Raw genomic sequence first — 21,075 nt, 5'->3', positions numbered from 1 at the left:
TTGGTGTCAGATTTCTTTTGTGTTGTGTCAATTACTTATCGTCCATGTTGGTGTGGTAAAATGCTTAATACATGTTCCACATAGTAGCCTGACTGCTCTTTGTCACTCAACCAGGACTGAGCTTAAGGTTTACAGGTGTGAATAAGAGGTCCACGTCTGGGTAACGTGCAAGTATTACATGGTAAGATCCTCAGTCATACCACATAACACTACCAACCTTGCTACACCACGATACAAATACCAGGTCTGCAGTCATGTCTACACTGTGACTGTAGTGGCTGAACAATGGCTGTTGCAGTCCACTAGTGGTATTTAATATGCAGACACTGGGTACCTTTTCTACCATATACTAGGGACTTAGAGGCAAGTTAAACATGTTAGTTCAGAGTATGCCAATTTCACCATGTTGAGAGGGGAAACAAAGGAACTGTATCACTAGTTGGCAGGGGTAAAGTGTACCGGTTTTACAGCCATCACAAATATAGGGCAAAAGGTGAGAAAGCCAGGGTGGCCATACAGAGAGGCCTAATTTCTTTCAACTACCCATCCATGCGCATTCAGTAAATTCAGTTCCTTACCAAATGGTTCATTCCTACAATAGGTTAGCCAGAAATAGTAAGGGACTCTTGTAGAGAAAGATGTGAGTCTTTCTTTCTTGCAGGAAAAAAGTGATCTAACTGCATCCTGCAGAATAAAGCAAGGCTATATGACTGCACTTCACTGTAGGAAGACTTCACAGCCATGTCAAGTTCGAAGGCAGGTCTATGACTTTACCCTGTCACAGGGAGGAAGATGCTATGATTGAAATATATAAAATGACCCAAGACAAGAGCTGTTACAGGAAACACAGTATGGATGCCATGCAGTGAAAATCATTTCACTAAAACGAATAGGTAACAAGATGTGCTCTGTGTGCGTTCTACCTTTGGGCCTATGACAAACTTGCTAGCGGGATAGGATGAGGCTTAAAGGATACGTATCACACTCACTGTGTCATGAAGCTCACTCTTTTCTGGACTTTCTTCTGTGGAAAGTTTCTCCTTGAGGCCCCTCTGTGGACTCTGAAGAATGATAAACAGTAAGCACATAGGACAGGACAGATCATCAGTTCAAATCTATCAAATCTCAGAATGTTGCATATAGTTTTACACAGTAGTAACAGTGCAGGATATTGAAGCGAACAGACAGAGTTCAAGGATGTTAGATTTAAAGAATGTGATGCTAAAGCACAGTTCCTAGTCTTGAAGCCCCACAGTTGAGATATTTGTAATGAAGTAAATTCATAAATAGCATTAGCAGGAGAAAGTCAGGTTTGTAGAGATGAATGGAAAATATTCATTGCAACACTCACATCAATGTTTTGACTGCCTGGACACAACCCTTCTATACTGCTGCAGTCTGTCTTGACTACTCCGTCACTGCTGTCTGCCTCCATCTCATTGATTTGTAGAGATTCTGTGCCAAGTCTGCAGGCCCACATGCTATCCTAAGAAACAGAAAAAGAATTTCACTAGACATTACCACAAGAGGCTGACCTCCACAGGCACCAAACACCCCACCTAGATCCTGGACTAAGTAGCAGGAAACTGGGGAGTTGAAAATTAAAGAAAGTGAACATGTTGGACATACGTTGTGAGTGAGCAAGCGGAGTAGCTGGAGGAGTAAAGGAATCTGTGATTATATGAAGATCACCATTTGAAGGGACTGGGATGAGACCTGCAGTTCAAAAGTATGATGTGCTTTGGCTAAGGAGGAAATGTAGTCTGGGCAGGAGCTAACATAGGTGGGAGAAGGAGACAATCTAGCAGTAAAGCCGGACTAAAAATTCTGTTAGAAGAGTCCTGTGCATACAGACGAAGCAGAAGGTACTCGTTCAATGCAAAAAGATCGGAGGAGAAAGCAGAAGGACAAGTATGTGCTCAGTGGAAAATGCTGATTTCATTGGTGTCTAATGAATGCAAGGAGTGTGTATATAGGGTGCTCTAGACCCAGAAGAAGCTTGGTCATTGCGATTTTGTAAATGATTGAGAAAGTAGATTTCTTAAGAACAAACAGAATGGAAGGAGGCGGCAAGCACTATAAGCAGCACAGATCATGCGCGTTCAGTAACTGCAAAAAGACAAGGGTTAAGGACCTCAGGAAGTGCAAGATGAGGGCGCTGTAAAGCAGGGGAAACAGGAAAATCCATGAATATGAGCAGAAGGTTCCTGTATTTTATCTGAATGGTTCACTTAGTACAATGGAAACTCAGATATAGACAACTTGTTAATTTTATATGTAATAATTTGCACAGTCATGACTAACACTCATAGATGGAAAAATAAGGAAAACGCAAGTAACCTATCTTTGCACTCAAGTTATCTACATATATAGAAATGTTGATCAATCGTTTACTGATATATTAAGATTTTGAAGAATAGGGACATCTCTCGATATTAGGAAAGCAGCCTGTGTATCCTTTTGTTGAGTCTTGAATGTAAAAATAAAATTAAACTGGAAAAGCTGAAAAAGCAAAAACAAGTTATGCGCTTTTTTTTAAATGTAAAAACTGTCAGGGGCACCGCATTTGTCAGGTGAAAGCAGCTCAGATATTAAATTAATTATTCGTGACTGTGGGTGGGGCGAGGTTGGGGTAGAGCATTAACCCTTCGATAAAAATGTACGGTAATCAAATACTGTATGATATAGACAGACCCTGCCCGCCAGTCAGTTGCTGGTTTCCAGTAATTAAATAGGAACTTGGATAAGAAAATTACTTTCTTTAAAAAAAAAAACCTGTAACTTAAGAGGCCTTATAAGATTTTTTTCTGTAAAATGGAAATGATTTTCCTTCATCCTTATGGGTCTGCAAACATGCTTATAAGCGACATTTCTGAATATATGTTATCTCAGCCTCTTTTTAAAAGAGAACTGAAAGTACTATTTTTAAGAATGGGTGTCAGTAGACATGCAAGTGTGTGAAGCGCTACCAAAGCATTTTATTAAATTTCCCTTTAAAATTGTTCTCATGAATAGGGCAAAGGAGACTTCCATCTGAGATGCTAGTGTGAAACCCTGGGTGTGAGAAAATTACTTGCCCTCGGATGAAAAGTGCTGAGCAAAAGAACTCCTGGCATGGGACAGAGACCGAGCCTACAACACATTTGTTTCCTGTAGGAAACATATGGTTATTGGGATACCTTTTTTTATTTTATTAATGAAGCCAAGTCTAGGGTTTGCATTTCTTCTGTGCAAGGAGAGGATGATCTAGCTAAAAAGTAATGTGTTTTTGCTATGTGAAGTCTCTGGAATTAAAATTGTCTTTAGTTAGGTTTGCGCAGAATTGCTACCTGTGGCAGCCCAGTGGCTTTAGAGAGCTGTTCTTGAAGTTGTGGAATGTGCTTCTTTGCCTCTTGAATCTCCTTGTGGAGGCGCGAGGAAGGAGCTCGACCATAATCCTCCTGTAAAGACTGAAAAATATACATTATTTTTTTTTCCGCAGGCATTTGCGTAGCACATTTCTACCATTTATAAGGTCCTCTAGCTTTTTCAAAATCAAGGCACTCTTTATGGGTTTGAAATTCATGCTCACTGGAGTAAATGCAGTAAAATGTGGATAATGTTTTTAGTTGTGCTTCATCCCCGTTTAAAGGTGAATTCTGCTGTAAAATGGCTAGCATGGTTATTAAGAATATTGCAGTCAATTGGGCAGTGATAAATTATATTGGACAGTAGCCGGCTAGCCTCTGTTGTGGATCTGTAGCGAGCTGTATAAGTATTTATTTTGCAGTTTTATAAAGGATCCCTTCACTACTGTGCTTACTGGCTTGCTTTACACAGAATTGAAACTTGCATCAAGCGCAGAGAACATGTTCAGCAGTTAATTACGTGTCAGGCAATGAACTGCATGTCGGGCATTGAATTAGGTTACAGATCTCAACTGTTTAGTAGCAGTAAGTGAAAGTCGGTAAGCAAGTAGTTGATACATGAATATGAATGCGAAAGATAGATATTCTCAAAAAATCCAGTCAGGAAGGGGGATAGAGACTAGGAGTCTTATAAAAAAAAAAGAAAATAGGAGAATGGCTCTTCAGTGATATATGCACAACATTTCAAGCATTAGCAGAGGAACCAGCGAACATGAAAAAAGAAGTAAGCAGACTTGGCCATTTTGGTTAACTTGTGCCATAATGTTTTAATATATAGTCTAGAGCCAAGATGCTCAAAGTATGGCCCGGGGCTGCCCCTCTGACCTTTACATGTCCCCACCCTGGTCAACAGCAGAACCAGGCTTGCGTTAACTCTACTCAGCACTAACATTAAGAAATATGTTAAATGAATGGGCAACCACGTATTTGAAGATTTATTGCAGCTAAAGAAAGGAAATGATTAGGATGTCCTGCACAGCTTAACGTTAGGATCACCTTCATTTAGAAAGACATGTTGCAGCAAATGTGTAAAAAAATATGATAAAGCCTCTTCAAAATTAAAAAGTGTACTTCATTAAGATTCAGAATCGTTTCAACTTAGTACAGCAGATTATATCAGTGCATTGTAAAGTGTCTTTTATTTAAGTGATAGCTTTCTAGCATGACTTTTGAAACATTCATCACTGCTCCCCGACCTTGATAATGCCAAAGGTGAACTAAGAAGCAAATCAGTTATGTGTACTCTTTGGGTTGCAATTATACATGAACATTATGGCTTATTCAATTAACCATAGCAGACGTTTTTGTACAGCACACATCCTAAAGTTGTGTATTTTGAGGTCCTTCCATATGTGATAATGGAACAAAATGTTTGAAAGTGAAATAAAACAATTGACTAGCATCAACCAATTTTGCCAACTGGGGAAGCCAGGAATTGTACTCAAGTTTTCTAGGTCCACATTTTGCAATTCAATGCCGTCAATAGATGTACTTGCTTTGTTTCCCTACAATCCCACCTTACACCTCCCTCCACCAATGTTAATCCCTCCTCCCCCAATTTTAACCCCCCTCCCACCCCCCCACACCACCCAGTTACACCACCGACCAAACTTTTTGGCCCCTAGGAAAATGTTTGCGAGTGCCCATGGTCTAGAATAAAACTTAAAGATGATGGCAGCCGATCTGGGTCAAGTGGCTCAGTAGACTAATGCCTCCGCTCCAGAAACCTGTAATTGACCCCAAAATCACAGCTGATCAACTCTGCCGTTCTCCCTTCCAAGGCCAACAAAACGAGTGTCCTTAAATTGAGTAATAATAAACACTTGTTATTCAGCGCCAAACGCCCAAAGGAGTAAATATGCATTTTTACAAATAGACAGATAATTTACCATTTATTTTTCCGTCTGTGAATCAAAGATATATGTTGCTCAGCTTGGGATGGCAGGCTTGATGCGATGTGCGCATGTAGGAGGGGTAATTTGTTGAGATTAAATGATGCAACACGTTTTAGGGGCTTGGATCATGTGCATGATGGTGCCAGGAGTTGTGTCTAACGGTAGCACTAGTGTAGGGCAAAAAGTCATGGACACACCATTCGCATCAGCACGTTGGATTAAAAAAATAAAGAAATGCAAATTCCAGCACCAGGCCGTTCCCTTCTTATACTCAGCAGTACGGTTAGGAAATTATCAGAGTAGCATTGACACTTCACTTCACATACACTGTGCTCATACCTGCAACTGCTCCATCTCCTGGTGCAGCATTTTTCTGAGAATCTCAACTTTCTGGCTGTGAACAAAACTGTTCTCCTCCTAGGGCAGAGATGAGGCAAGAGGTAAGGGACACAGAGAGAATGATGTAAAGTCATGAGCTCTTATACAAGCGGCATCATTTACCAAGTAAAAATGAAAATGCCACAACAGGGCATTCACAATAGTATCAACTGACATACAGAGAAAAACATCTGGACCAAAAGCCTGAAAGTGCGTATACTGAGAGCCAAGATAGTTAGAGCTCATTATATGTCACAATGTGGAAAGATCAACCAAAGAGGGAGGTGCTGGAAGAAATAATAAAGGCACAGACGTAGGTCGTAGAACATAACATGGGTTTTTAAAAAGAGGCAATTCAGTTCAAGAAAAAATTAGGACAACAAAATCCTATAATATTCCAAACTCAGACTCAAAACAGATCAAAGGACTCAACAACAGTGCACCTGCTGTTTTCAAACGACAAGGGAAATCGCCAAGGCATACAGACCAATTCAGATAACCGGTTCCAAATATATGGAAAGGCTAAACAAGGTACACTGTGCAACTGGAGATAGCTCCATGTAACAATACTATGAATAAGCCCAAGCATTAGAGGTGACCACTGCATGAAAATGAGAGAAACAGAAAAGACCTCCAGAAAACAGAGTATAGGGAACACTGGGGTCAAATCATGCATTTTAAAAAATAACAGACTAGGTTCAAAGGCTTTCTGTATCTTACCCCCATCAGCACAGGGCTGGTGATCCTTTCGGTGTTCAGTGTAATTCCAGGTGAGTGGGGAGCCATGTTTGACCCAAACGTTAACGATTCCACCTCAGAATCAGCTAATGGGATTTGGGGAGACCCTGGTGGGCGTCCCTGCACGGTGAGAGCTACATAGGAGCCCGCTACAGTAGGAAATAAAAATACATTAGGCATCCTAAAAAGGTCATATCTTTGAAACAGGGCATTATTCCAGAACTCATTCATTAATTGTGGTTCTAACTCAAAACTCTACAAACAAACTACTGAAAGGCACACACAGTCTTACACAATTCAATATCGGCTACAAACTGCAATCCAGAGCTATCCGAGGACTGACTAAACTAATGAGAGCTAGCGGTCTTGCTCTGAAAGTCTGTGTTGATCACATTGAAGGTCAAATAATTCACGTACACTTAATCAGCTGCACCACTTCCAGGTGATTGGATCGAGTAACCAACGTTCCATTGACCTGCAAAAAAAACATTGATTAGTAAAGAAATATGCCTTGGAATACAAAATCTGGTTTAATCTCTAGACCCAATATAAACATTTCAGATGGATACTTATACCTGCAGATTCTGCATCCATTCCATCTCCTCTAGGTGACAGACTAGATCTGGCAAAATTAAAATAGATCTCCAGAGCCAACAGATGGTGGCACAGTTATGACTTGGCTCTACGACCAGCCACAAACATGTGCTACAGACCCAATAAGGTACCACCCTGGTGCACTGACTTCAATTCCTTTTGTTTACTGCGGCATTCACCATGTATCTAGGGTTGCTCTGTTCACAACATTTTCCTCCAAAAATCTGTTTATTGCCTTGCCCTAAAGCAGAATGTCTACCTGAAGGTTTCAGGGTTTGTGTGATTTAATTCCTGTAGCAGATGTTGAGCTCAGACTCTCACAAGGTGTGACTTTGCTGCTTTGGATTCAAACACAACTCATGGTCTGGTCAGCAATGTGGCCTCATGCATGCCAAGGCCATCAAGGAGTGAGAGGCAAGTGTCTTCACAGCACAAGTCCACAATTGCTCTAGGTCTTCAACTGGTTCACTGTTGACAAGCAATTCATCAGAGCAGGCGGACTTCAAAGACCAAGTCATCTCACAAGAAGCACAGCAAGATGGATTTTTCCTCTTCCCTATGCTGATCCCACTCGAAGAGGAGAGCTGACAGTCAGACCTTTCTCTAGGACCCCAAAGCCTCAAAAATGTCTTTGGAGCCTATCTTGGTGAACATACACACAGAGTTGGAACCGGCTCCTATAGTAAATCAAGACCCAGAGAAATGTACTCTCTCCAATTTCCCCCACAGCTGGGGCTGACGCTGCTCATAATGTGGCTTTCACCTAGGCTTTTCTGGCCATCTTCTGTTCTATTTCGGCTCCCTCTGATGAGCCTTCTAGTCTTAAGAAGCTTTCTGGAATTCTGACCAAGCTTTCGGTAGGCTTCTGCCAACTCCCTTCTTCTGCCATCTGATGCCAATCGACACGGGCAGCTTCTCCTTCCCTACCACTTATCAAAGCCTTGCCAGTGGTCTGCCACTGGTACCAGGTGCACCCTTGACTCCTTCAGTGGAGATTTCATATTTGATGCAAAAACTGAGGAACTTTGAAATACTGAATATTTGGATTATATCAAGAAGTACAGAGCAGCAGGCAGCGGAGGATGAAACTTGACTCATACCCTTTTCTTGTGAGGAGTACTTAAATTGGCTTAATGAAATATTTGGCTCAGATTCAAAGGGCATCCACATGCCTACCATGACGATGAGGTCATAAGTGAGGCAAGAAATCTTGAACCCTATTGACTTCAGTGACTCTTTGACACTGAGGATGCCAGTGGTCTAGATAGTTCACCTAGATGTGAGACCTTAGTCTTTTTTATGACCTTGGAGGATACGCCTACTGAGGAGTTAGAACTGCCCTTACTGGTAGAGGAAATTGACACGCGTCTTGTAACCTACCTTCTCTTCCACGGAGCTGTTGCTTCTGATTCAACAAAGCTTTGATGGACCTCATCCTGACTGAAAGGAACAAATACACTCATTCCCATGACCAAGTTGCCAGTTGTCAGTGCCTGGTGACTCAAAGGTCTTTATGGATTACTGTAAATAAATGGCTCCCTGTTGCAGTTACCCCCCACTTTTTGCCTGATGCTGATGCTGACTTGACTGAGAAGTGTGCTGGGACCCTGCTAACAAGGCCCCAGCACCAGTGTTCTTTCACCTAAAATGTACTTTTGATTCCACAATTGGCACACCCTGGCATCCAGGTAAGTCCCTTGTAACTGGTACCCCTGGTACCAAGGGCCCTGATGCCAGGGAAGGTCTCTAAGGGCTGCAGCATATCTTATGCCACCCTGGGGACCCCTCACTCAGCCCAGACACACTGCTTGCCAGCTTGTGTGTGCTGATGAGAACAAAAGGAGTAAGTCGACATGGCACTCCCCTCAGGGTGCCATGCCAACCTCACACTGCCTATGCAGTATAGATAAGTCACCCCTCTAGTAGGCCTTACAGCCCTAAGGCAGGGTGCACTATACCATAGGTGAGGGCACCAGTGCATGAGCACTATGCCCCTACAGTGTCTAAGCAAAACCTTAGACATTGTAAGTGCAGGGTAGCCATAAGAGTATATGGTCTGGGAGTCTGTCAAAAACGAACTCCACAGCTCCATAATGGCTACACTGAATACTGGGAAGTTTAGTATCAAACTTCTCAGAATAATAAACCCACACTGATGCCAGTGTTGGATTTATTAAAAAATGCACACAGAGAGCATCTTAGAGATACCCCCTGTATTTTACCCAATTGTTCAGTGTAGGACTGACTGGTCTGTGCCAGCCTGCTGCTGAGAGACAAGTGTCTGACCTCATGCGGTGAGAGCCTTTGTGCTCTCTGAGGACAGAAACAAAGCCTGCTCTGGGTGGAGGTGCTTCACACCTCCCCCCTGCAGGAACTGTAACACCTAGCAGTGAGCTTCAAAGGCTCAAGCTTCGTGTTACAATGCCCCAGGGCACTCCAGCTAGTGGAGATGCCCGCCCCCTGGACACAGCCCCCACTTTTGGCAGCAAGTCCAGGAGAGATAATGAGAATAACAAGGAGGAGTCACTGGCCAGTCAGGACAGCCCCTAAGGTGTCCTGAGCTGAAGTGACTAACTTTTAGAAATCCTCCATCTTGCAGATGGAGGATTCCCCAATAGGATTAGGGATGTGACCCCCTCCCCTTGGGAGGAGGCACAAAGAGGGTGTACCCACCCTCAGGGCTAGTAGCCATTGGCTACTAACCCCCCAGACCTAAACACGCCCTTAAATTTAGTATTTAAGGGCTTCCCTGAACCTAGGAAAACAGATTCCTGAAACTACAAGAAGAAGAGGACTGCTGAGCTGAAAAACCCCTGCAGAGGAAGAACAGAAGACACCAACTGCTTTGGCCCCAGACTCACCGGCCTGTCTCCTGCCTTCCAAAGAAACCTGCTCCAGCGACGCTTTCCAAGGGACCAGCGACCTCTGAATCCTCCGAGGACTGCCCTGCTTCGAGAAAGACAAGAAACTCCCGAGGACAGCGGCCCTGCTCCAAAAGAACTGCAACTTTGTTTCAAGTAGCAGATTTAAAGACCCCTGCAACTCCCCGCAAGAAGCGTGAGACATGCAACACTGCACCCGGCGACCCCGACTCGACTGGTGGAGAACCAACACCTCAGGGAGGACCCTCCGGCGACTCCGAGACCGTGAGTAACCAAAGTTGTCCCCCCTGAGCCCCACAGCGACGCCTGCAGAGGGAATCCCGAGGCTCCCCCGACCGCGACTGCCTGAACTCCATTTCCCGACGGCTGGAAAAGACCCTGCACCCGCAGCCCCCAGCACCTAAAGGAATGGAACTCCTGTGCAGGAATGACCCCCAGGAGGCCCTCTCCCTTGCCCAGGTGGTGGCTACCCCGAGGAGCCCCCCCTTGCCTGCCTGCAACGCTGAAGAGATCCCTTGATCTCTCATAGGAAACCATTGAAAACCCGACGCGTGTTTGCACACTGCACCCAGCCGCCCCCGCGCTGCTGAGGGTGTACTTTTTGTGCTGACTTGTGTCCCCCCCGGTGCCCTACAAAACCCCCCTGGTCTGCCCTCCGAAGACGCAGGTACTTACCTGCTGGCAGACTGGAACCGGGGCACCCCCTTCTCTCCATTTTAGCCTATGTGTTTTGGGCACCTCTTTGACCTTTGCACCTGACCGGCCCTGAGCTGCTGGTGTGATAACTTTGGGGTTGCTCTGAACCCCCAATGGTGGGCTACCTTGGACCAAAAACTGAAACCTGTAAGTGACTTACTTACCTGTTAAAACTAACATTACTTTACCTCCCCCAGGAACTGTGAAAATTGCACTGTCCACTTTTAAAACAGCTTATTGTGTTTTATGTAAAAAGTATACATGCTAATGTAATGATTCAAAGTTCCTAAAGTACTTACCTGCAATACCTTTCAAATGAGATATTACATGTAGAATTTGAACCTGTGGTTCTTAAAATAAACTAAGAAAATATATTTTTCTATAACAAAACCTATTGGCTGGATTTGTCTCTGAGTGTGTGTTCCTCATTTATTGCCTGTGTGTATGTACAACAAATGCTTAACACTACTCCTTTGATAAGCCTACTGCTCGACCACACTACCACAAAATAGAGCATTAGTATTATCTCTTTTTGCCACTATCTTACCTCTAAGGGGAACCCTTTGACTCTATGCATACTATTCCTTACTTTGAAATAGTGCATACAGAGCCAACTTCCTACAATTACATTTCCCCAGAGAGTCTTGGTGTTCAATCTTCCTCTTCCTACAATCAGGATCCTGGATCTTGCCCTTTTACGCCTATTTATAGGGAAACAGAAATGGACAAAAACCATGGGGAACGTCTTCTCTTCAGAGAGCCTAGTCTTTCAATTCACTAATGCAAACTGCCTTCTGGACTTTTATTCCCATGCTTTGTAGGGGACAGGAAATTCTGGTTACAAATCTTCCAGACCACCTCCATGATCACTTTTTGAAGTGGTACCTGATCGACAGAATACAGCCCAACAGATCCTCCACTTTTACCTGGATACAGTGGACTAGGTGGCACGGGTTCCATGACAGCTATCAATTGCTATGCCTGGATGCAGACCACTGGATTTTCAGGCACTATCGTGACAACTCTTTTGGGCATGCCATTTGATGGAGTTTGCGTCTTCGGCAAGAAGGTTGATTTGATTCTAGAGTGCTTCAAGCTAAATTAGGCTACTGCAAGCTACCACGACTGGCTTCCCTTTGCATATTTACACCAGCAAAACCATAAATTCAGAGGATAGTCCCACGGCCTTGGATTTAAGCCATGCCAGGCCTGGCAACCTGTTCAACGGACCAATGAGCTCTTTTGGAGTTTTAGAAGGTGTGAAGGCTCAAACAATCATTGAGGACATCAACAACTGTCCTCTTTCTTCTCACCAAGCCCCTCCAAACTGCTCCAGTACACTGTTAAGAGAACACATGCAGCCTGTGTGGAGTAAGATGTTCTTTCATTTGAAATGCTGACAGTCCATCACAATTCCTCATTGGGTCATATGAGCATGAAATAGTGCTGTATCCTTCCTACCCAGGACATGCCTTCACTCGTCATCCCAGTTTTCTCTGTTACATCAAAAGAGTATGACAGCAATGTGGAGAGACTCGGTTGAGCAAGGGGACCATTCAGTTGGTTTTGGAGAACTAAATCAAATAGGGGTGTTACTCCTGTTAATTTCTATGATCTTAAGAACGATGTGGTAATCATTGTCATATATTGGACCTTCTTCCCTAAACTTTTCCCTTCACAAGGAGTAATTCATGATGCGCTCTCTCATTCAGGTCCCCTTGGCACTGAAGCATGAAGAGTGAATTTGGTCAATCATCGTGCAGGATATGAATATTAACTTACTGATCCAGTAGTCGCCCAGGAAGACCCTGCATTTTCTGCCCACTTATCAACTAGAAATGTTTCCCTTCATTCTGACACGTGCCCTTGTGTCTTCATAAAGGTCATGATGATTGTTCTGGGGCATGTCTGTAGGTCGGTATTCCTGTACCTTTACAACTAATCTGCTCCACTATTCCTGTGGCCTCCTCTTTTGTTTCCTCTCAAGTTAAACCTCCTCTGGCAGAGGGAGGGGCATGTTCTGCATAGTAAACTCAGGGCTTCCATCTTCATGCCTTGAGACTGAGCAGGTATCTCAAGTTCTTCTGACCTGCCCACAGAGTTCGTGGACAACAAATTGACAGAGGGCTACCCTTCCACTAATAAAGGTTTTTCTGGGCACTGATTAGGCTTTGTTTCTTGGTGTGTCAAAGAGGAAGTTGATCCTCTCGGATCGTGTTTGTCAGATGTGATTCACTTTGCATTGCCTTTGGAAGAGCTAGGCTTTGCTGTGAAGACAGCATATGGTTATTTATCTGTCCTTTTGCCTTTATCTTTGTTTGCGTGATCATTAGTTATTCCTCAATTCTCCTACTTGTATGTGCTTTTTGAAGGGGTTGACTCATCTGCTTACACCTTCACCATCTGTCATGCTACAATGGGACTTTAATTTGGCGCTCACATTTCAGATGGGCTGCATAACATGATTACTCATGGGTTTATCCTTCGAGGCCATGCACAGCTGTCTTTTGAGGTTACTCAAACTGAACATTTATTTTTCTAAATGGCCTTTTAGTGACCTTCAGGCTTTCTCTGCCCAGCATCTTTAGAAATCACTTTTTCCAGACAAGCTGGTCCTGCAGATTAATGCTAATATCTTTCCCAGAGCTTTAACTCAATTTTATTTAGCCTAATTGATCATCTTGATAAGAAGTTACCAAGGGGTCAGAAAACCTGCACAGTGTGGTCCCATCACAGGACAGTCAGGTTTCACATGATGAACATTTCCCGAGTTACACTGGCACCAAGAAGGCCAATGCAATTCAAGAGCAGATTTCCAGAAGAATTCATTTATGCAGCGATGTCTGCTTCACCCTCTGCTCAACCCACTTCCCACTCCGAGGAGGCATCCCTGAGAGCGTCAGGGCCTATTTCTCTAGGATGAAGACGGCTTCTTTGGTGCTGTCTCAGGGTATTCCCAAGTTAAATATCTGCTGAGCTGCCAAATGGCCTTCAATCCACCCACCCTTTCATCAGGCATCACTGCCTCAACTTCAGAGCCCTCACAGATGGCCATTTAGCTAGAAACATGTTGCAGGATCTCTAGTGAGACCATTTCCTCAGACGTCTTATTTGACTCTGATGTCATTTCCGGGTTTGGTCCTGGTGCCCAAGAGGCACAACATGTCAACATGGAAGACCTATTTCAGCTTTTCCAGAACGAGGGAGGTGGCTGGAGAGAATTCAATAAGTCAGAAATCTGCAGGTTGATGAAGTATTCACAACAAAGATCATTACTAAGGGGAAATACCTTGATTATTTACATGTAGGTAATGTATATAAGGATGCAAAGTTAGCAATCATGGATATTATTAGCATGGAAAAATAAAGATTGTGCATTCGATTTTATTGGCTTATACAGCAGTGTTGCCACATAGGTCATTCCAAAGCATTTTTTATAAGGGGCACAGTGAGAGGAAAAAGGAGGGTAGTTTGTGAAGGGGTGTAGCAAATGGGTTCCACCCACTTCATCCACCATGATTTTTCACTTTTGACTTCCCATTTTACCCGAGTCTCACTCATGGTAAATTCACGTTAATTGGACTGAGCATGGTAACCTCCAGTATCTGCTTTTTTTCTTGCCTATTTAATGTCCCACATGGATCATGACAATTCTTTAGCACCAGAAACCTACCGTACTGTCATGGGGGCTGTATTTAGCGGATAACTCTATGTAATCCACCCCTTGCAAAACAGGTGTGTAGTTTCTACATGTTCTATAAAGAAGGTGACCAACTTGACTGCTTTAAGAATTCAGATCAACTCCAGCGAGGGCAGAGGATGGGGTAGGTCTCTGGCAAGATGCTCTACGGGACTCAAGCGAGACGCACAAGGGGCGATCTGCCATTCGAATTGCCATGATCCAGGTGGGACATTAAATAGACTAGAAACATGTCGACCTTATTCAATTCATACACCTGAGTCAGAAGGATCCATCGCTCTGTTGTTTTTTAAATCATGATAGGGGCTCCTACACATTAAACTGATTTTGGATCTCCCCTAATCATTTTTTATTTACCTTTCCTGCATCAATCTACTCTCAACACCACACTCTTCTGAAACTCACCAACATCAGCAACTAGAAAAGATCCCCGGCAAAGAGTCCCCCAGTGGGGCTCGCTGGGCATTGCAGCGCCAACCCAACGTGGAGCTGCCCCATGATGAAACAGGACACCCCTTGGGGTGTTTGAGAGCACTTGCTCCTGAAAGGGGCTACCCCATGTGGGGTGGGGTTCAGACCTGCACGAAGTGCTTTTGGTTTTTGTAGGAACTGTATACTTACCTTTAGTTATAGTTAGGCGGGAACGTGTATGCTGAACCTTTAACGGCCCTCAGTTTCTATTGTGAAGCCTACAGCTCACAACCAGGAGAAAAAACAAAAGTGAAGAAAATCAGCCCAATGGGGCCAGTTTTTTATCACTTGAAAGATTTGACTCTTTAACAAAGAGAAAAACAAAAGCAAGCAGTTGGTGCTCCACTGCATTTAGAATGAATTCTTCTGGGGAAGACCAAACCTCCATGAGTTGGTGTAATATCAATTTATTGATCACGGCAGAAGAGTCAACTACTGGCCCCCGGGATACCATCCCCTGGGACAGTCATGCTATGCCGTTTCTGTGACTGAGTGCCATATCTATGTGAGGTGCAGCGCTCAAGCCAACTGCATCCTTGCCTGCAGCAGCTTCCACCCAGCGGGAACATAGAAGAGTGTGGCTCCCTCCAGCACAGCACCTAAGTCGGTTGCTGCAGCTTGTCAGCCAGTGATGATTCAAGGGCCTTTGAGTTCCCCCGACATCTCCTCTAACGCCCACCCAGGCTTTGGGAGTCATGGGTAGAACAGGACACCCTTTATTGGGGGAAAAAATGTGCTGAGGCCACAACATAAACAAAACAGCAGGATTCGCTCATTAAACATTCCCGGCTCTGAGCCCCAAGGGCACTCCATGATTCATCATAAGGAGGTTGAATAGGGCTGAAAAAGTGCATACGTTGTGTGACCGAAGGAGGAGCAGGGGCATCTCCAACAAATTCAGCATATATGAGGGGGCTGCTGAAGTTTCAGTGACCCCTCCAGAACAGTTTTATTTAAGGTCACCATATATTTCAAGGAACATGGAATTACGAACCCCACAGACAAGGTAACATTATTTTCAAGCACTTCCTGACCTAGAATTTTTGCTCTTTTGTCCCGGAGTGTGGGGACTCCTAGTGTTTGGTTGTATGGCTGCATTATATGGCCTAATACAATTGAAGAAAATATTACATGCTTATGGTTGATGTGAATGTGTTAGTGAAAGTTGTATTGAGAAGTACTGTAATGTTATATACATTATGATTGCCACTGAGTATGTTTACTGTCCTTACCGACTAATTGTGCATGTTCTGCTTCAGATTCACATGCTATGCATATCGATTTCGACATCTAGTGTTGGGCTTGGAGTGTTACAAGTTGTTTTTCTTTGAAGAAGTCTTTTAAAGTCACGGGATCGAGTGACTCCTCCTCTTCGGTTCCATTGCACATGGGCATCGACTATATTGTTAGATTGTTTTCCCGCAGAGGGTAAGGGAAGGAGTGATAGAGTATATAAGTGGAAAAAAAAAAAAAAAGATGTCCATGCAAATGTAAATGTACATACATATGTACAAATGTGTTAACTTAAACGACTACAGGCTTCCGGGGAGGAGGGAGGGTGCATGTGAATCCACAGCAGAACATGCCACAAACAGATGTACACTGGGTAAGTGACATTTTCCGTTCAATGGCATGTGTAGCTGCAGATACACATGGTATGCATAGGCTACAAAGCAGTTTGTCCTTCCAAAATAGCGGTGGCTAGCCTGTAGGAGTTGAAGTTGTTTGAAATAATGTTCTTAGAACAGCCTGTCCTACTGTGGCTTGTTGTTGTGATAATACGTCCACACAGTAATGTTTAGTAAATGTATGAGGTGTTGACCATGTAGCTGCTTCACATATTTCAGCCAGTGGTATATTTCCTAAAAAAGTCATTGTTGCACCTTTCTTTCATGTAGAATGTGCTTTCGGGGTGATTACAAGTTGTCTTTTTGCTTTGATATAGCATGTTTGTATGCACCTTACAATCCATCTTGCTAAACCTTGTTTTGATATAGGATTGCCTGTATGTGGTTGCTGGAAAGCTACAAAAAGTTGTTTTGTCTTTCTAAATTGTTTAGTTCTGTCTATAGAGTACATTAGAGCTCTTTTGAGGTCCAATGTGTGTAGAGTTCTTTCTGCCACATAATCTGACTGTGGGAAGAAGACTGGCAGTTCCACTGTTTGTTTGATATGAAATGGTAAGACTACTTTTGGTAGAAATTGTGGATTTGTTCTTAGTACAACTTTGTGTTTGTGTACTTGGAAGAAAGGTTCCTCAAGAGTAAAAGCTTGTGAGTTCACTTACTCTTCTTAAAGAAGTAATTGCCACTAGGAAGGCAACTTTCCATGTTAGAAATTGAATTTGGCACAAGTGCATGGGTTCAAAAGGTGGTCCTATAAGTCTTGTAAGCACTATATTTAGATTCCAAGATGGAACTGGTGGTGTTCTTGGTGGAATGATGCATTTTAAGCCTTCCATGAAAGCTTTCATTGCCAGGAACTCTAAATAAATATGCAGCTATTGCAGTAAGGTGTATTTTTATTGAGGAAAATGCTAGATTTGATTTTTGCAAATGAAGTAAATAGCATACAGTATCTTGTATTGATGCTGTAGGAGGATCTATATTTTTAGATTGACAGTAATAGATACATCTTTTCCATTTGTTTGCACAGCACTGTCTAGTAGTGGGTTTTCCTGCTTGTTTAATAACTTCCATACATTCTGATGTGAGTTGTCAATATCCAAATTCTATGACTTCAGGATCCAAATTGCTAGATTGAAAGCATTGGGGTTTGGATGTCTGATTTGACCTTTGTTTTGTGTTAACACATCCGGTCTGCATGGGAGTTTGGAGTGCAGTACTACAGATAGATCTAGTAGTGTTGTGTACCATGGCTGACGTGTCTATGTTGGTGCTATGAGTATCATGTTGAGTGAAGTTTGACGCAACTTGTTGACCAGAAATGGAAGGAGTGGGAGAGGGGGGAAAAGCGTAAGCAAATATTCCTGACCAACTGATCCATAGAGCATTGCCCTTGGATAGAGAATGTGGGTGTCTGGATTCAAAGTTTTGGCATTTTGTGTTTTTGCGAATAGATCCATGTTTGGTGTTCCCCACTTTTGAAAGTACTTTTGAAGTACTTGAGGATGAATCTCCCATTCGTGTGTTTGTTGGTGATTTCTGCTGAGGACATCTGGCAACTGATTGTCTATCCCTGGAATGTTCTGTGCTAATAGATGAATATGATTGTGAATTGCCCATTTCCACATTTTTTGGGCTAGAAGGGACAGAATGTGTCCCTTCCTGTTTGTTGAGATAATAAATGGTTGTCATGTTACCTGTTTTGATTAAGAACATTCTTCTGTGTGAGAAGAGGATGAAAGGCTTTGAGGGCCAGAAACACAGCTAATAACTCCAAGTGGTTTATGTGTAGCTGTTTCTGTTTGACATACCATTGTCACTGAATAATGTGATTGCTTAGGTGAGCTCCCCAACCAATCATTGATGCATCTGTTGTAATTATGGTTTGAGGCACAGGGTCTTGAAACGACCGCCCTTTGATTAGACAGCTGCAATTCCACCACTGAAGGGACATATGTGTTTGGCAGTCTATCAACACTAGATCTTGGAGTTGACCGTGTGCCTGTGACCATTGTTGTGCAATGAACTGTTGTAAGGGCCTCGTGTTTAATCTTGCGTGTGGAACTATTGCAATGCAAGATGCCATCATTCCTAGGATTTTCAAGACAAATCTTACAGTGTATTGTTGATTTGGATGTTTAAATGGAACTAAGATTTTGGAGAGCTTGTATCCTTTGTGTATTTAGATACGCTAGAGCTATTTGAGTATTTAGGATAGCACCTAAATACGGTTGTACTTGTGCTGGTTGAAGGTGTGACTTTTGGTAGTTTATAGAAAAACCTAGGGTGTGCAGGGTTTCTATTACATAACGTGTATGATTTTGGCATTGTGTACGACTGCTTGATTTTATTGCCAATCGTCTAGATATGGAAAGACATGGATATGTTGTCTTCTTAGGTAGGCTGCTACTACTGCTAAGAACTTTGTGAATACCCTTGGAGCTGTTGTTATTCTGAAAAGTAACACTTTGAGCTGGTAGTGCTTTCCTTGAATGACAAACCCGAGGTATTTTCTGTGGGCTGGATGGATGGGTATATGGAAATACGCATCCTTGAGGTCTAAGGCTGTCATAAAATCTTGTTTTTGTAGCAGTGGGATAACACCCTGCAGAGTTACCATGTGAAAATGTTCTTATAGGATATAAAAATTGAGGGGCCTAGCCATCTTTTTGGGGAATTAGAAAGTATAGTGAATAAACTCCTGTTCCTAGTTAAGACAGTTGAACTAACTCTATTGCTTGTTTGAGTAGTAGAGATTGAACCTCTTTTTGTAACAGAATTGTATGTTCTGGGGTTAACTTGAGATACCTTGGTGGAATATTTAGAGGAGTGTTTATAAATTTTAGGCAATAACCATTGCGGATAATTGATAGCACCCAGTTGTCTGCGGTGATATTTTGCCAATGTGTGTGGAACTGCTGTAGTCTTCCCCCCACAGGAGACTTGTGGAGTGGGAGTGAGGGAAGTCACTGTTTTGGCTGTGTTGCAGGCTGTTTAGAAATTGAGGTAAATTCCAAACCTCTAGAGTATTGTCCTCTATATGTGCCTCTAAACCCACCTCGATGGTACTGGGTTTGGTAAGTTGGCTTTGTTTGGGAAGTTGATGCCTCTGAAGATTGTGGTCTGAAACCTCCTTGAAACTGGGGCTTTCGAAATGACTTTCTATATGGTGTAGAATAGAGTGCACCCATTGCCTTGGCTGTGTCTGAGTCTTTTCGTAGTTCTTCTATTGCTGTGTCTACCTGTGGCCCAAAAAGATGCTTATCATAGGGCACGTTTAACACAGCCTGTTCTATTTCTGGTTGAAAACCAGAGGGGCGCAGCCATGCATGTCTATGAATAGTGACTGCTGTGTTCACACTCCTTGTAGCGGTATCAAGGGCAGATCTTATTTGGTTGTTACTAATAGCTTGCCCTTCCTCTACTACCTGTTGCGCCCTCTTCTGGTGCTCTTTTGGGAGATGCTGTATGATATCCTACCTCTCATCCCAATGGGCTCTATCGTAATGAGCTAGCAGTGCCTGGGAATTAGCTATCATCCATTGGTTTGCTGCTTGGGATGCAACTCTCTTTCCTGCAGCATAACATTTTCTGCTTTCCTTATCAGGAGGGGGTGCATCTCCTGAGGACTGACCATTCGCTCTGTTTCTTGCAGCACTAACCACTACTGAATCAGGTGGCACCTGATGGGTGATGTAATCAGGGTCAGAAGGTGCGGGTTTATATTTTTTCTCTATTCTAGGTGTTATTATTCTTGCTTTCAGAGGCTCATTAAAAATTTGGTCTGCATGCTTTACCATGCCTTGTAGCACTGGGAGACATTGGTACCTAGAATGGGCTGAGGATAATGTATTGCATAAAAAGTCTTCCTCTAGTGGTTCTGTGTGCATTGTAACCCCAAAATAGGCTGTAGCCCTGGCTATCACCTGATTATATACTGTAGTATCTTCAGGTGGAGATGGTTCTTCGACTCTGAAAATTGTTTTTGTCTACTGGCGTCTGAAATGGAGCTTTTAATAGGCTTTGTTGACTCCGAAGTCGTCGGAGGCGTGGTCTTTTTTGGTGCCGAACCAGAGGGTCGGTCACCAACAGTCTTTTTTCGGACCGAGCCATGGCCTTCTGGCAGTGGTGTACCCAAGGCCTTCTATCGTTTCTTATGTGAGGGTGCAGGGGCAGGCGTACTCACATGCTGGCCAGCTGTGACGAGTCTGTCTTCCTCGGATTCCTGCTCCGACTCTGTGTCTAGGATAGAGACTGCTGTCTGCATTTGTTCCTCTTCTGTAACGTCGAAATGTTCTCAGCTCTTTAACGTCATTTCCAGCCTTCTTGCTCTTTGGTCCCTCAGAGTCTTTTTTGATCGGAACGATCGACAGGCCTCGCAGTTTTCCTCCCGATGGTCTAGAGAAAGGCAGAGGTTGCAAACCAGATGTTGGTCAGTGTAAGGGTACTTAGCGAGGCACCGAGGGCAGACTCGGAATGGAGTCCGATCCATGAAGCTCTCCACACGGTCGGCCTGAATAGGTCCGAGTTGGGCGCGCGCATTCCGAGGGACGAACAAAGTTGTTTTCCGATGGTACTGTTCTTTCGATGGAAGATAAATAACGCGATTGATACAATACCGACGAAAAGGAAGTTTTTTTTTTTTTTAAGTTTTCCGAATCTAAATCTCTGAGCAAGAGAAAACACATT

At 43.3% G+C, this 21,075-nt stretch overlaps 1 protein-coding gene across 4 annotated transcripts in view; it reads right to left on the bottom strand.

The window, feature by feature from the left end:
* ARHGEF12 (Rho guanine nucleotide exchange factor 12) overlaps window positions 1–21,075 on the bottom strand; it is a 794,162-nt gene that overhangs the window by 660,344 nt on the left and 112,743 nt on the right. For all 4 annotated transcript variants that reach the window (XM_069224871.1, XM_069224872.1, XM_069224873.1 and 1 more), the window contains 6 exons: window positions 6,836–6,893; window positions 6,401–6,567; window positions 5,642–5,719; window positions 3,330–3,449; window positions 1,352–1,486; window positions 990–1,061 (listed from right to left, as the gene is read on the bottom strand). In XM_069224871.1, coding sequence (XP_069080972.1) covers window positions 990–1,061; window positions 1,352–1,486; window positions 3,330–3,449; window positions 5,642–5,719; window positions 6,401–6,567; window positions 6,836–6,893 — 630 coding nt within the window. The remainder of the gene's footprint in view (window positions 1–989; window positions 1,062–1,351; window positions 1,487–3,329; window positions 3,450–5,641; window positions 5,720–6,400; window positions 6,568–6,835; window positions 6,894–21,075) is intronic.

This window comes from Pleurodeles waltl, chromosome 3_1 (genome assembly GCF_031143425.1).
Source record: "Pleurodeles waltl isolate 20211129_DDA chromosome 3_1, aPleWal1.hap1.20221129, whole genome shotgun sequence".
Classification (NCBI taxonomy): domain Eukaryota; kingdom Metazoa; phylum Chordata; class Amphibia; order Caudata; family Salamandridae; genus Pleurodeles; species Pleurodeles waltl.
This window is presented reverse-complemented; position numbering and strand designations above follow the sequence as displayed.